This window comes from Lissotriton helveticus, chromosome 3_1 (genome assembly GCF_964261635.1).
Source record: "Lissotriton helveticus chromosome 3_1, aLisHel1.1, whole genome shotgun sequence".
NCBI lineage: Eukaryota > Metazoa > Chordata > Amphibia > Caudata > Salamandridae > Lissotriton > Lissotriton helveticus.
In genome coordinates this window covers 568,299,482-568,314,195 of record NC_136061.1, presented here as the reverse complement: position 1 = coordinate 568,314,195, position 14,714 = coordinate 568,299,482, and the positions used below count along the sequence as shown (strand labels likewise).

General features: G+C 44.8%; 1 protein-coding gene across 2 annotated transcripts in view; it reads left to right on the top strand.

Annotated features, from left to right (window-relative positions):
* Window positions 1–595: 595 nt before the first annotated feature.
* Window positions 596–14,714, top strand: part of SATB2 (SATB homeobox 2) — a 387,952-nt gene continuing 373,833 nt past the window's right edge. Inside the window, exons 1-2 of one of the 2 annotated variants that reach the window (XM_078680507.1) lie at window positions 596–1,277; window positions 3,196–3,438. In XM_078680507.1, coding sequence (XP_078536633.1) covers window positions 3,258–3,438 — 181 coding nt within the window. In that variant the 5' untranslated portion in view covers window positions 596–1,277; window positions 3,196–3,257. The remainder of the gene's footprint in view (window positions 1,278–3,195; window positions 3,439–14,714) is intronic. The other variant, XM_078680508.1, reaches the window with a different exon arrangement.

Genomic DNA, 14,714 nt, shown 5'->3' with positions numbered 1-14,714 from the left:
TCTCAAATGTTTCTCTGTTTTTACGCTGTCTCTCCTCGCCTATTGCTGCACTCTAATGGCCACCCCTTTCCTTGTCATACCTGTCTCCTGTGAGGCACGCCGACTCTCCTCGTGCTGCCTCGTCGCTTCCGGTCAGCCCCGTTCCCTGAGTGTAAGCCTTCACTCAGGTCTGTATTGCTTCTGCCACCCAGGCCCCGTAGGAGCCCAACACGCCCCCTCTCCAAACCATCTCCATCCTCTGTCGCCCCCTCAATCTTTTGACCACACTCTCTTCCCAGTCTTCCCCCTTTCTGTTTCCCTTTCGCTCTCTCCCCTCCTGCCTATTCCCTCCTCTCTCCTGTCGCCGCCGTTCTCACCCTTCTGCTCTCCCCCGCCCCTTTCCCTCTGCCTGACCCCCGTCTGCTTCCCTTTCTTTCCTCGACTCTATGTCCCCATCCCTCTCTTCTGCCCCGTCAGCCTGTCCTCCCCCAGTCCTTTCCCTCTTCCCGTTCGCCTTCTCCCCCCCCCCCCCAACACACTCTTCCGCGCCCCTCCGCCCCTTTCTCCCCACCCCTTCCTGGCCCCTCCCTTTCTGCTCCTTTCTCTCACCTCTCTCACTCCTTGCCTCTCACCCTCCCGTACTCCCCCCTCCCTCCCTCCCGTGCTTCTATCCTCCCCCGTCCCTCTGTTTCTATCTCTCTGCCCGTCTTCGCCTCTCCTCTCTCCCTCTCTCTCCTCTGCTCCCTCCCTCCCTCCCTCCGCCCGCTCTCCCGGCTCCCTCTCAGCCGCGGATCCTCCTGCTGGCACACACAGAGCGGCATTGCGAGGGACTGACACACGCACACCGCTCCCAGCGCTCCTGGGCACCGCACCATCCCGCTCTGCCCTCTGTGCCACCCTGTCCAGCGTCCTGCCCTCTTGCTCTCGGCTTGTCTGGCCGTGGTGCCCCTGTGAGGTGTGAGGGAACCCCCGCCCCCTCGGTAGGTGCCTCTGACCTGGATCCCTCCTGACGCCTCCCTCTTTTCTGCCAGACTGGCCAGCTGAAGCCCTCCATCATCATCTTCGCCATCTCCGTGCCAGCAGTCAAAGCAGCAGCTTGCAGGGGCAGGGCGAGCTCGGCGGGCATCCTTGGAGAGCCGAGCGCGGAGCCTGGAGCCGAGGAGGAAGGAGCCGGCCGGCCTCGGAGAGGGACAGCGGGCGGGCGGGGGCCGAAAAAGTTCTAGCCCTGGATTCAATACTCGTGACCCATGGACAGAGCATCCCGCCCTCGCAGCCAGTCTTCAGACAGACCGTGAGAAGTAAGTGGCTCCCGCACCCTCACCTTAACCTAGCGGTGCCCTGCACCATGCAGGCGCTGTGCTTTCAGCCTGTCCGCCCAGAAGGCCTACACTTTCCTTTGAGTTACAACTTCACAGCAGGTTCACCATGTCACAAGTTTTATGTATTCATCAATCCACTTATGCATGCACTGAAAATGTGTCCGACAGCGCCTGCATGCAACCCATTGAGCTATTCAGGGTGCTTCAGACGCTGTAAACCTACAATAGGAAAGTACTATTCTTTTGTTGGGGGAGAAAGCGTACTGTCCCATCCTTACTCTGGTGTGAGGGTGAGCTGGCCGTGAAACGGCAGATGGTCTTATGCGTGGATCTTCAGAGCACCCAAAAGTGCTTTTAGACGGCATGTGAGCGCTTCGCTTTCAGCAAATAAGGACACCGTGTCAACGTGTGACATGGCAATGTGCCCAAGATCACAGAGTTTAGCAAATGCGGGTGTGCAAATATGCCGCCACCTCATGTGTTTGACATTAGGTATCCCACCCGCAGGACCACCTCTGTGGAGTCTGGCGCGTCGGTGCAGTGCACACAGCCAAGTGCACTGAAGTCGGGGTCGGCGCAGAACACGTGCTCGGAGCAGGGCTGTGTTCAGGTGAATGGAACCGGCCGCTCCGGTGGACTCCGCGTCCAGTGCAGCCAGTGACAGCGCGACGCCTCTTTTTGTAACAACAAACTCTTGCACCAAGGCCGCGAAGGGAGCTTCTGAGAGCCCCGGGGCTGCGGGGTTTATTGGTGCTTATCTGTGGAGTGCAGGCAGCGGTGGCCGGTGAGGGGTTATTGAATGACCGGACTGCCCTCCGTGTGCCTCTGCTCTATGGCTTTTAAAGGTGACTTCGCACATAAAGCCCGGCAGGTTTCTGCGCTTCAGCAGCTGGTGGTCGGCGTTTCATGCCCCCCCTCCTCCCGTCTATATCCAATGAAAACAAGAACCCACGCTGCGCCTCAGCCGGCTCTGAAGGTGGATGTGACGCAGACCTGGGAAGTGTCACCTAACTTCCCTGGGGGGAGAGCTTCCTCTCTGCAGCTGGTATCTCCACCTGCGCAGAGACGGTGGTGATTCACGTGAGGTAGTGTGCAGTGCCCCCAGCAGCCCCGCACACATCCTTTCTATGTATCCGGGCTTCTTGTCCTAAACATTCACCCCTTGAACTGCTTCCGAGGTCGACTTCTCTTTAGCGTACTCAGGCTAGAGTACGTTTTCTATTTCTAGTCGTCTGAGTTTCGCACCAGTGCTTAAACCAAACTCAAGGTACCAAGCGCTAGACCCGCCTCTCGCGCTTTCTCAGGTGCCTCTGCCCGCTCGTGCACGGGGCCGGCGCTGTGCCGGTCTAGGTGGAACGGCAGCTCAGTGGGTTAATGATCCTTGGTGCTGCTGCAGAAATCTGTGTGCAACCTACAGGCCCCTGATCTAGCAGGTTTCAGCTTGTGCAAAATCTGCTGCTCAGGAGCCCGAAGACTGATCATCAGTTCACACATACACAATCTCTGCACGTACGCACACGCACACATGCATGTTTATTTCACTGAAAAAAAAGTTCAAGGTTATTGTTCAGTAAATTTAGACCCCCCTGCAAATTCGCCAGTTATGGTTTGCAGTGCACTCCATAACTCCTACCACACGCCGTGCTTTATTTTTAAGTCAGGCAAAGTGGTGAAGCGATATAAACAACACACACATTAATATTGTAATAGTAATAACCAAAATTACTACTAATATAATTATCAACATTAGTATTATTACGGCTCCTGGTGTAATTATTAAAATTGGTATAATTATTAATGATGGCGCTGCTGAAGTTATTTTATTATTGATATTATTATTGTGCTGCTGACTGGGCGAGCGTGCGTGCGCTGACTCCCTCCTCCTCTTCCTCACCAGGCCCCTGCTCCTTCTACTGTGACCTGCCGGGGGCGAAGGTGCCTCCTCTGAGGAGCCCCACCATGGAGCGGAGGAGCGACAGCCAGAGCCCCTGCCTGCGGGAGAGCCCGGAGCGGCGGAGCAGCAGCAGCCCCGAGGGCCGGGGCGGCCCTCCCCCGCTCAAGGCGCCCCGGCTGGAGCAGAACGGCAGCCCCACCGGGGCCCGGGGCCGGCCCAACGGCTCCATCAACAAGTCCCTGGCAGGTAAGTCTCTCGAGGCGCCTTGAGGCCCAGCGAAGAGTGTTCCTTGCAAAGCGCCAACCTAAAAACAAAGAGCAGCCGGGCGGACTGAGGTGCCAAGGTCCAGGTTTGTGTCTCTGCAGGGCTGCACTACAGGAAGTGCGCCGAAGGCTGGTACTCTCCCCACCCCCCAGCCTCCGGCGCCCCCCGTGGAGTCGGTGGCATTGTGTGGGCACCTGTCACTGCCCCAAGCACGGGGTTGGCAGGTCCATGCCACAGCTAGCTGTTTCTATAGACTGTGCCACTCTTTAACTGCTTCCCTGTCTCAAATACGATGCGAGGTGGTTTGTTTTCTTTCGAATTGTCTTATCCTCTGATGTTCTGTTAATTGTCTACTCGCATAGCGCTTGGTTAGACCCAGGGCCCTTCCAAACGCTCAGAGTGCCCAGAGATCTCATGCTAGTAACAACCATTGCGTTTTGTGAAAACTGCTATACAAACAACGCGCTGCTTGTGTGATGTGTGAATTAATCTGCATGCTTGTTTTTCACAGAGCAGCTATGAGTGTTGGCCTGCTTCTAAGCGCTATTAAATTTGTCTTATTAGCTTATGGAGACACAGGGAGATTGCAATGGCCAGAAGTAAGGCAATAGAGTCAAATGGGAAATCCAGGGATAGAATTCAGATGTGTTTGTCCCACAGCCGCGGCCCCCCTTCGGATGGTCTGGGAAACGAGCAATTATCAACGGTGTCTGGGGGGGCAGGCGATCCCGGTTTTCGTAGACTCTAGAGAGGGGAGCAGTCACTCTTCCCTTAACCCCTGTTAAAGACATTCTGTCGGAGATGACTCGGGAGTCGGCGAGTGCTGTTCGAAACATGCACGCAAGCAGACAAACTATATGAATTAAAAAAGTTTAAAACTCCACCAAACAAATACACTTTTCATTTAGGGAACACCATTTTAAAGGACGCGTTCACACCAGCGCATACACTTTAATATTACTTCGGTGCATTTTTTCTTAGTCACAGTAACGGGAGTTCTGTGTTTAAAAACTATTAGCAGTGGTGCGTAATACATTCTGAGATCTCGCTATACGTTTGTACAAAGCTTAAAATAAGTCCGCACCTGGTTTTTATACCAAAATTAGCTGCAGTCTGCCCCGAATATAAAACTGCACAACATGTCCAAAATCTGCATTTTTTTCAGGCGTGCATAATGGTTTTGCGAAGTTGATGCATAAAATAAACTGTGCATCGCATTGTTTTTTAGAATAGTTGTGTCCTTTTCTGGTAAAGGCTGTTAATTTGGCGCCATAAAGAGATTTGGCAAAAAAAAAGACCCAATGCGTTGTGCAGAAGCGGGCGGTCAGTCTCCAGAAGCTGTTATTCCGCACGCGCACCGCTCTTGGCCTCGATGGCTCAAGAAGGACAGGCCGAAAGGTTCCGCCGAGATTCTGTAGCACCGCCAGGACGGCATCCTGCAACCTAAACCATCCAGGGAACGGTGATCCAGAGGCGGAGCCGCCAGGACTCCCATGTGTCTGGCTTATGCCACAGAAGAGGGGGAGATATTGTATGAAACCCTCACTAGGGGGTCTCACATATGTTCAGGATTGTTGAGCTTATGTCAGGGTTCTACGGGCTCCTCATAAACTACATTTACACGCCCGCTCAATGTACATGGAACTCGCTAGGTAGTCACTGGTCACAATTAACACGGATCTCTCCCTCCAGGACATATGCTGGTCATCACTAAACGAAGCTACCAGGTCTGCCGGGGGTTCATAACACTGCTCGATGCTGCACTTTGGAATGACTAGTTTGCAGCCAGTGGCGCTAAGGCTCTTTACAGGGTTAACATGTCTGCCACCGAGGTCTCTGTGCATCCTGCCGCTCGCAGGTTCAATGCTGGCCACTTCAAGCTGTTCTAAACCTGAGGCAGAGGAAATACACCGCAATGAAGGATCACCGCTTCTTTACAGCTCCCAGAAGCTGCCAGGCCCCGGCGCTAACACGATTGCTATTCGTAACATCGAGCGTGTTCGGAGCTTTATAAGTGCCAAATGCGAGCGCTCTGTTAGAAAGCGCAGGTAGGCATATTTTTAGATTGCAACGGACACTTTTTCCACTTTCGTCAGTCATATTTTTTTTTCTATCAATTTACTGCTGTGGTTTGATTTTTCCTTTTGAAAAGTTATCGACGGAGCATTTTTATTTTTTTATTCAGAATTTAAATATTATAGCTCACTCTTCGTTTTCGAATTCTTTGTCAAAGACACCTCGATCATCCGTAAAGGCAAATACAGGAATCCTGGGTAGAAAGAGCGGGTGTGTATGTGTCTGTTGGGTGTGTGTTTGTGTGTTTATGTGTGTGTTATTGTGTATGTGTGTGTATATGTGTCTGTTTGAGTGTGTGTTTGTTTGTGTATATATACGTGTGTTATTGTGCGTATGTTTATATGTGTGTGTTTGAGTGCGTGTGTGTGTGTCTGAGAAAGAGAGACAGAGAAAGAGAGAGCGAGAGGGCTTAGACAATGATTTAATTCTTGCAGTCTAGGGTCATTCACCCCTAAGAAGATTTTTTGCTCCCTTGAGTGTATTAATGAAAGCTGGAGGATCATAATAAAAATAATAAATTCATATGGTATACAGAAACCTGCACAAATGCATAATTGAACACACCGCTAAAAGCAATATCATGTAAGATACCACACTCTAGACAAAATGAACATTTGAACTAAAACTCCAGACAGAAGATCAGGCTAACTGAACAGAAGTCGTCCCTTATCTGGCCATTGCTGCCTGAACTGCAAAGAAACACGTCGCTCTCTCCACTGAAAAGCTGGCGAATCACGACGCTGGGAGATTTTATACAGGGCTCTTGTGAAGGCCTAATAGTTTACTCAAGTTTTTAATACTGGGGAGTAGCCTTCTTATAAGAGGTGTCCGTTTTTACAGAGAAGGTGCTAAAACATATGGATGCCAAGAGATTTTTTTTTAATCATTCAGTGTGGCTATCGTTGAATCCAGGGTTACAATGAGTGTCCGTGGAATCCATAATACACAGTTTAGCCAGTGGGCCACATGCTATTAGTGAGGCAGATTTGTAGTGTTTCCAACTCATCAAGGCTTTTCTGTAAATTGTTTTATCTTACTAACTTAGAGGTGATTTACTCAGTTTTCAGTAGTAGGATAAACTTAGTCATGGAAAAATGACCTGCGCTCAATTTAGTTTTTCTGAATGTGAAAGACTGTAGACCATAATTGTTATGAAGACAGAGCCCTATAGATGATACCTAAAGCCTCGAAATATACCCCAATATAATCCTTAAGACAACTAACTCCCAAACTTAAAAAAAAACCACATGCAGTATGACTTATCATCAAAACAAGCTGTCTTTTTGTTATTCTGAGTCCCAGATTATGGAACTCTCTTTGGATATCATCTGCTTGGAGAGCAATTACTTAAATTTAATAGTAACCCAGAGAATCAATGTTTTAAAACTATGAACCAGGGAGTCTGCCTTGAGAAAAAAAGGCAGTGGACTGACAGTCTGATGAGTTTTACTCTTCCATTGATGATACTAAGAAATCTGAGGAAATGCAATTAATCATTTTTGTCTCACACTTTTTTCTTTGTCATTGATTTGTACTTCATCTTGTTATGAAAGTTGAGTCATTCAATATTCTCCATTTATTATTCAATAAAGAGTAAATTAAAGGCATGTTTTATAAAAAAAAACATGATCATGGTAAATAAAAAAATCTTTCCATCTGTTTTTTTACTCTGTGTCTCTGTGGTCACAAAACTTCAGCCACCAGAGATGGGACATTTCATTTATGTTGTTTTTTATATAAAAAAGTGTGTACACAGCTTTGTGTGTCTGACTTACATCTTCGAGACCTGGATATGTTACGTCAGAAAATATGCCCCGGGTCTCTGTTACTAGTAATGAATTAAGAACAGGACTCATGTTTGCCAATCTCAGTGCTACATTTTTATATAGTGTGGCAGTATTAAAAAACATGTACTCTAACAGATGTGCGCAGAACCGCCAAAATCTTGCTTCTAGATTTTGTCCTAAAACTTATAATTGCCCTAACACATGGAGACATTACATTTCATTTAATCTTATTGCATTTATAATGTATTTTCCTGCTTATGATTAAACCATTTTTATTGGGATTTATCAACTTTAGACATTAACAGTTGTAGCAGGATGAGAACAAAAACAAGTAGCAATCTTCGGATACATTTCAATTTATACATTTTCCTGTTTGTTACCACATTTAAAGATGTTGATGCATTTTCATTTATACATCAATGGAGACATGATATGCTTAAAATCACAGAAGAATTCAGTCACTTCGTCATCTGCTTGCCCTCCCGGGGAAAATAAGACATTCCTATGAATTGGAAATCCACTTGAGAGGCAAAGATTACTTCTTTGGTCACTGTCACCAAAATATTTATTGACAGTAGCAAAGACATAAGATAGCTGCAGGTTATGCGATCTACTGCATCGTGTTTGAAAAAACTAGGCCTAAATTGTAATTCAACTTTCATAAAGGCATAAATGATTTACATATTTCTATTAAAAATAAAGTACTTGCAACTACATTGCAATATAATTATGTTTAGTTAATATGAGCCAGAAACGTAATTTGTTTGATGAATATTACATTTAATGACATAATTGTTAAATCAAGATTCATATGTTCATATTAGACTTAAGTGAATAATTTTCAAATAAATATTTTATCTTAATAGAGGTCATACTCCCAGCACCATACACTTGCTTATAAAATACATAGATCTAGAGAATAGCATGATATGTAATGGAAATACACATGAATAAACCATGTACATAACCTGTAACTAAAGACAGCAAAGACAATGCAGTTGCTTAGTGGCCACTATATTTCTGGGAGAGCAGTCAAGATTTTAACATTTTGATTAAGTATTGAAAACATGAAACATTGGGCTTCTGGGGTTCTCTGAGGGTATAGAGCTATGTTGGAATTTTGCACAAATTAATGTAGCTTGTTGATTCTTTGTAGCGCACCCCTTCCAACCTATTAAACGTGTCAAACCCAGCAGTCTCCAAAGCACAGCATGTGTCATAAAACATAAAAATTTGATGATGTAGAAGAACTGTAATGCCCTCTGGGTTTGGTTTCGCCAATGTGTATAGCTCAAAGTGGTTATTCTGTTACCCTATGCAGAGGAACTACAATGGTGGTCCCATAGCTTTACTTTACTTTTATAGCAGTTTCCATGAGGCAGGTGACGGGTTTACCCTAAACGTAATGCTGCCATCGTGGTGGGCAGATCTCCTTTAGCAGAGATGGCAACGATCAAATAAAACATGCTATATTTTAATCACACTACGGAGGTTCCACAGGGCTTTAAATTCAAGAGGAGTTCTCTACTGCATGCAATGGATAAGGTATAGCGGGTTATATGTTTCTGGAGAATAGTCACTAAAAGAGCCTACAACAAGATTCTGCCAGAGTGCCTAAAACCTTTGTTCAAGCCCAGATCATAATTTAGGGCTCCACTTTTCTTGACATGATCATGTGTGATCCATTCTCACAAGAGAAGCAACAGCTTTAACAACATGAAAATGATCTCCTAAAATGTCCTTAAGTCTGACATTGGGTGCCCACGTCCAGCTCTGGGGCAAGCCTCACAAGACCATCTTTTGCATTATACATGTCACAGGCGTGTTCATTAGACACAAATAGTGAGCAGTCCGAGCTCTTGCTATGCTATCAACATGGAGAGTCATTATCACACTCCCACTTTTTACCGCATTCTCCTCATGTGGGTTGTTTGTCAAACTCTAACACAAGCTCGAATTTTCGGGATGATTTTTTGAGGATTTAGAAAAGTCACTTTGTTCACAGATCCATTCATTGCCACTTTAAGCAGAAGAGTTGCATTTGGGAGAAACTAATCAGATATTTTATATTTCCTCAACGCAGGAGAAATTAAATGAACTGCATTATTTTGACTTACCAAATACACATTTTAAGGCTGTTAAGAATGAGTTTCACCCCTGACTCATGGAAAACACAGTTTTTCTTTTCTACTGAAAATAAAATGCAGACTCCTTGTTACAAGGAAACAATAGGTTTTTTTTCTGGTAGAAATTAGTGCAATATTATAATTCTAGAAATAATACAAAACAAATGTGGTAGCCTCCCCGTCCAATTGATACTGATTTTACTTCTGTTATTTTTGGGTTGTTTTGACATCTGTTTTTGAAAAGAATGTTTATAGGGCCTGGTTCTAGTGCAATAGCTGAAGTGTTGCATAGATGTCTTCCCTCAATGTTTAACAACATCAACTGTAAGCATGGATGTTTTTAAATATAAAAACAGGCAAACATCTTTAACCTCCCATTTCCAGTTGACCATTTTGGTATGTGTAGGGAAAAACATGAATTACTATATGAAGCAAACGTTTGTGATTGTGAAATTCTGCAATGATCTTGCATTGCAAATAAGTGTGTGAGAAGTTTCTTTTGTAGTTCATGAGTGTTTTGGCATCCTAAATGGAATTTTAGTAGTCTGTAAATTTACAAAGCAGTCAACGGCTTGGTTTAGGAAGCCTTACCACAGAGTGAACCTTTGTAGCTACATTCCTGTGTTTTAAAAGAGACATGCATTTGGGGCTGAGAAACAAATAAGAAATGGATTCCACTGCAAGAGTTTAAAAAAAGCAAAAATGCTTCCTCGGAAAAATTAAAAGAATCTCACATTCTCACCAATGTGTTAATCAATTGTTCATAAAATCTTGGAAAGTGTTGGATTGAGGAAACTCTCGGCTGCAGCCTGTGTGGGAGAGAAAAACGCCTATGTTTGCAAGGATCCAAATGTAAACAATAAAGTCTTTAGTCTCGATGAACTGTTGTGGTTTTTTTTTTAAACTAAAAACCCTGCTGTCCTTGTTTGACAATTTAGTGAGTAAATTGAAACCATAAATGTGTGTTTCTCGAAGGTTAGCAGCTTCCATGCAATTATGTTCAAGGGGATCAGTCTTTGTTGAGGGTCTGAGGACAGATGAGGTCACTGCCCATATTAAATTTTCCCTTTTCAACATTTTGATTCATTTTGACCCGGTTATAAGTAATCGTGATTGGGACACCACAATGTTGTGTATGTTAACGTGTAAAGTTATTGATATTGGAGCTCTGAATTACAAAATAACAATCCACTGTAGACCATCAATTCCAGGAACAAACGTTTCTTATTCCTTTTCAAACGAGAGGTGTCTGCATGTTTGGTAGGAGTTTTCGGACCAGTGTTTCTTTGATGTAGACCGGGAATCTATGGATTAGGTGCCCACCTTTCCCCTTCCTTACGCAGTCCCTAATCAAGTGGTATTATTTCTTGTTTGTTTCATCCTGTTCTTCTTTGTTCATTGCTTCCTGTTGGTTGTTTTAAACATGACATTTGATTATTGACTGGAAAGTGGCAATTCTCTGTCCTCTATGTGCATGTTAATGTCAGAAGACAAAATAAACACGTGTTAGAAACAGCCACATAGTTCAGAAAAGGTTTACAGATTGTTCAAACCATAAAAAAGTCAACATCTACTTTATTTCACATGGGTGGGTCTTATGTGGGTCTTTCAGATATATTTAAGCTCTCCAAATTCAGACAGGAGGGGGATCTGAGGAACTGGGAGACCCTGTCTTTGCTGGATCACATAATATGGTGAAACAGGAATTCTGATATAGGGACCCACTTCTGTTCCTTTCACGGACATTAAATCATGAGAAATTGAGGAGCAAGGGAAATGTTTTATGCAACAGTCACTATATGGCTGGAGTGCACAGAACATGGCTTTGAGATAAAACATGTAATCATATTTTTCTGTTGTATATAGTAAACACAAATGATATTCTCTTATCGGTGGTGTAAGGATCATTGGAAATGTTTTGCTAACATTTCCAATCAAGCTGGAAACACAGCCAGAACTATTAATGTATTTTTCCAAATGAAGAGGGCTCTGTATATACTCAATACTAAAGCTGTTAAAGAAGATTCTGTTGAATGGCTTAATGACATTATTTTTGATTGATTTTCATTTTTGATATGTAAAATGAAAGCTTTCTGTGTAACGAGCCCAACTTGATTGTTACACAAAAAAATTGCTTAGCATTTGGGTTTTGATTTTTAGTGTTGGCCAAGTTTGCCAAGCACGGCGGCTCGTGTCCAGCACAGGGTCGCTTCTTTTGAGTTCGGATTACATGGTCATTTAGCAATGCATTCCCATACTAAGTCTACAGTAGGTGAACGCTGTTCTGTGCCAGAGCCACAGGCCCACCTCAAAACAAAATCTACTTAGAGTGAAAGAGGAGCTGAAAGGCCTTTAATACCATGCACAGATGCCAAACACACACTTTGTCATACCCAGACAACTCCACTTTGGGTAAGTGACTACAGAGCGACCATGATTGAAAGAAATCACTGCCTTATTTAACAAATGAATTCATCCCAGAGTTATCGTCAGCTAAATGTAATTTCATTATATGCTTTGGTAAGATCTCAGTGGGTTGTGGGCCTGCTGCTCAGATAAGTGTGCAGCTTTCATAATACAGGTTTAAATTCTGGCATCCCCACTTATCCTGGCAGCCTTTTGAAGTCTTGCTGAGCTAGGCTGCTAATGTTATCTGTAGTTTGAAAGGTTTCAAGGCTGCATGGATATGTCTGTAAGTAGGAGCTTTCTATAAATGCTGTTTTTGAACACACTTTCTGCATTTTAAATTTTTGTGGGCATTATGGGTACATAGTATCACCTCATTGAGGTGGGCCTAAAATGTCAGGATGGGTAAAAAGGTTGGGCAACCAACGAACTCACCCAAGGCCATGGAGACTGGAGCACTTATGTCGTTCTTGGCATATGACAGACAAAACAGTGATTGGAGGGAAAACAGGTTGGCATTTCATTAACACACATCACAATTTGTCTTGTCTGCACCAGAACCACTCCGTCTTACTATTTTTGGAGAGAGGCTTCTGTCATACCCACTCTTCTGGAATTTGACCCAATTGGAAACAAACAACCTTGTATTACAAGAGCACTTCAGAAATCTCACATATTTTTTATATTTGCATTTCAAATGTCTTGCACGTCGCAAAATTGCATGCCTCAGCACACTCAGTACAGAGGGACAGTGTGGACACCACCATACCAAGATGTCTGTAAACTTCTGCAATTTATCCAAGAGATGTAAATATTTTATCCTGTCCCAAAAAGTATAGCAAACATAAAAGGGTGAATTGGCTACTGAGATAGCTCAATGGGTTGAGAGGTTGCTGCAGACGTCTGCAGGCAACCTCAGGTCAGATTCCAATCCACTTGCCCAACAACACGAATATGGTTGAGGAGCGGTTAAATATGGTTGTGGGTGTAAATCAGTTTATGGGGTTCTGGACATACATGGCGGAAGTTATTTGTGAGATCTGATGTTCCGCACCAGTTTACTTGCAACTCTAGGACGCCAACTCTCTGTTCTCATACGCCAAAACCACAAATAAGTGCATTTACACTTTTTCCAGTTGCCAGGCTCATTGCAATCTAAAATGGGAGACAATAACAGCTATTTGCACCCAGGCGTGGCCCTTGCATCTAGCATGCAATACCTTCTGAATTCAAGCTCATGCTGCGATGTGATTGTGCTGGCAGGTCACAGTGATGACGACATGCACAATATATTAGCAAGCAGTTATAATACTAATAATCAAGCGCGTACATATCTGAGAATGATGGTTACGGATTATTTTGGAGAGGGGAGGTTTGTCCAAGTTCGTGATCTCACCCCACGACAGAGCCCGGTTCACACCCGCAGATAGAATTTAGCAGGTCCTGGAGACACATTTTATAACATGAGGCTCCATGCCCTGCACACAGCAGGCTGTGGAGAAAGAAGTAGCGGTTCACACGCCTCTGCCCTGGTGTCACCCCTCGGCTTCATTCAGTGTAACTGAAGACCTTTGGGCACTGAAAGCAACACACCTCAAAACAGCGTCCAAGTGCAAACGTGCGCGCTTGCGTAAGCATGTCGAAACACTGGTCACTAAAGGCCACGGGAATCTGCTGCGTGGGGCAGGCCCCGGCTCCGTTGTCGCCGTGCTGGCCGGTGAGGAGGACCGAATGTGGGTGATTTTCCAGCGTGAATGATAAACCCGCGCCTTGGCTCTGCTACCTGCACCAAAAGGCAGCGTTCTCACGCATGCTCTCCGCCTGCTCTCGAGGAGAGAGGGTTCCGCAGCTGACAGACATACCTGAAGGATCCGTTTCTCTTTAAGCCGCAGGAGCCAGACGCAGTTTTTTTTCTTCTCCGCCTGAGAAGGCGCTATGGCGTTGACAGGTTTATATCCCTGTTGGGTAACATTCACTTACTAGAATTGGCGTAGACTCGGCAGTAATGCACTCCAGAAGAACTCCGGAATAAAAACTTGAAAAAGAGCTGATTAATGGCGAGGAAACTCATATTTGTGAGACGGCTGTTAAATCTGTCGAAGGCTGTGTGAAGCCTTATGCACAGACTGCAGATTGTGGCACGTGGCATAGGCCCGGAGAAGGCAATGCAGTGTAGCGGTGCGAGAGTTGCATAAGGCGCGGATTGAAAAGTGCGTGTGCACCGGTATTGGGACAGTTTGTATTGGTAAAATGTAACATAGGATCTTCCAACTACGGCAATCTATTGCGAAATATATAATTTATACCGAGAGAAAAGCAAAAAATTTAGTTTTTGCCACTTAGCATTTTGCACAAATGTTTTTGAAGCAGGAGGTTGGTGCAAGTGACAAAGCCAAATTGTACTAAATCCGGGCCAGGGAGTGCAATCTGTCCCGAGAATGCCAGTTGCTTCTTTGTGAACAGTTCTAATTTCAGTCGAGTGCGTTTTAGCTGAGAAAAGCATGGCGAAATATATCCTCAACACCACTTATGCAATCTCATAGGTTGAAATGAAACCACTCCATGTGCCCAGGGTTCTAGTCGCATAGACAGTTTTTAGACTATTTGAATTTGTCAATGGTATTGTATATGTCACGTAAACCGGTTTGTGTTTGTGGTGTGGGAATTTGTAGGTGGTAAAAGCTGCCGGCACATATTTAATTTTTCAAACTGTTATTTGTCTTATTTTTAAGCAAACTGTTAGTGTTTGACCTGTATGGCCACACATCTCATATATACAGTGACTTTGACCTGTGTCAATAGGGACGGGAGGGTGGGTCGTCAGGAGAAAATGTCAGCGTTTTGAGTACGAGCGTATAGGGTA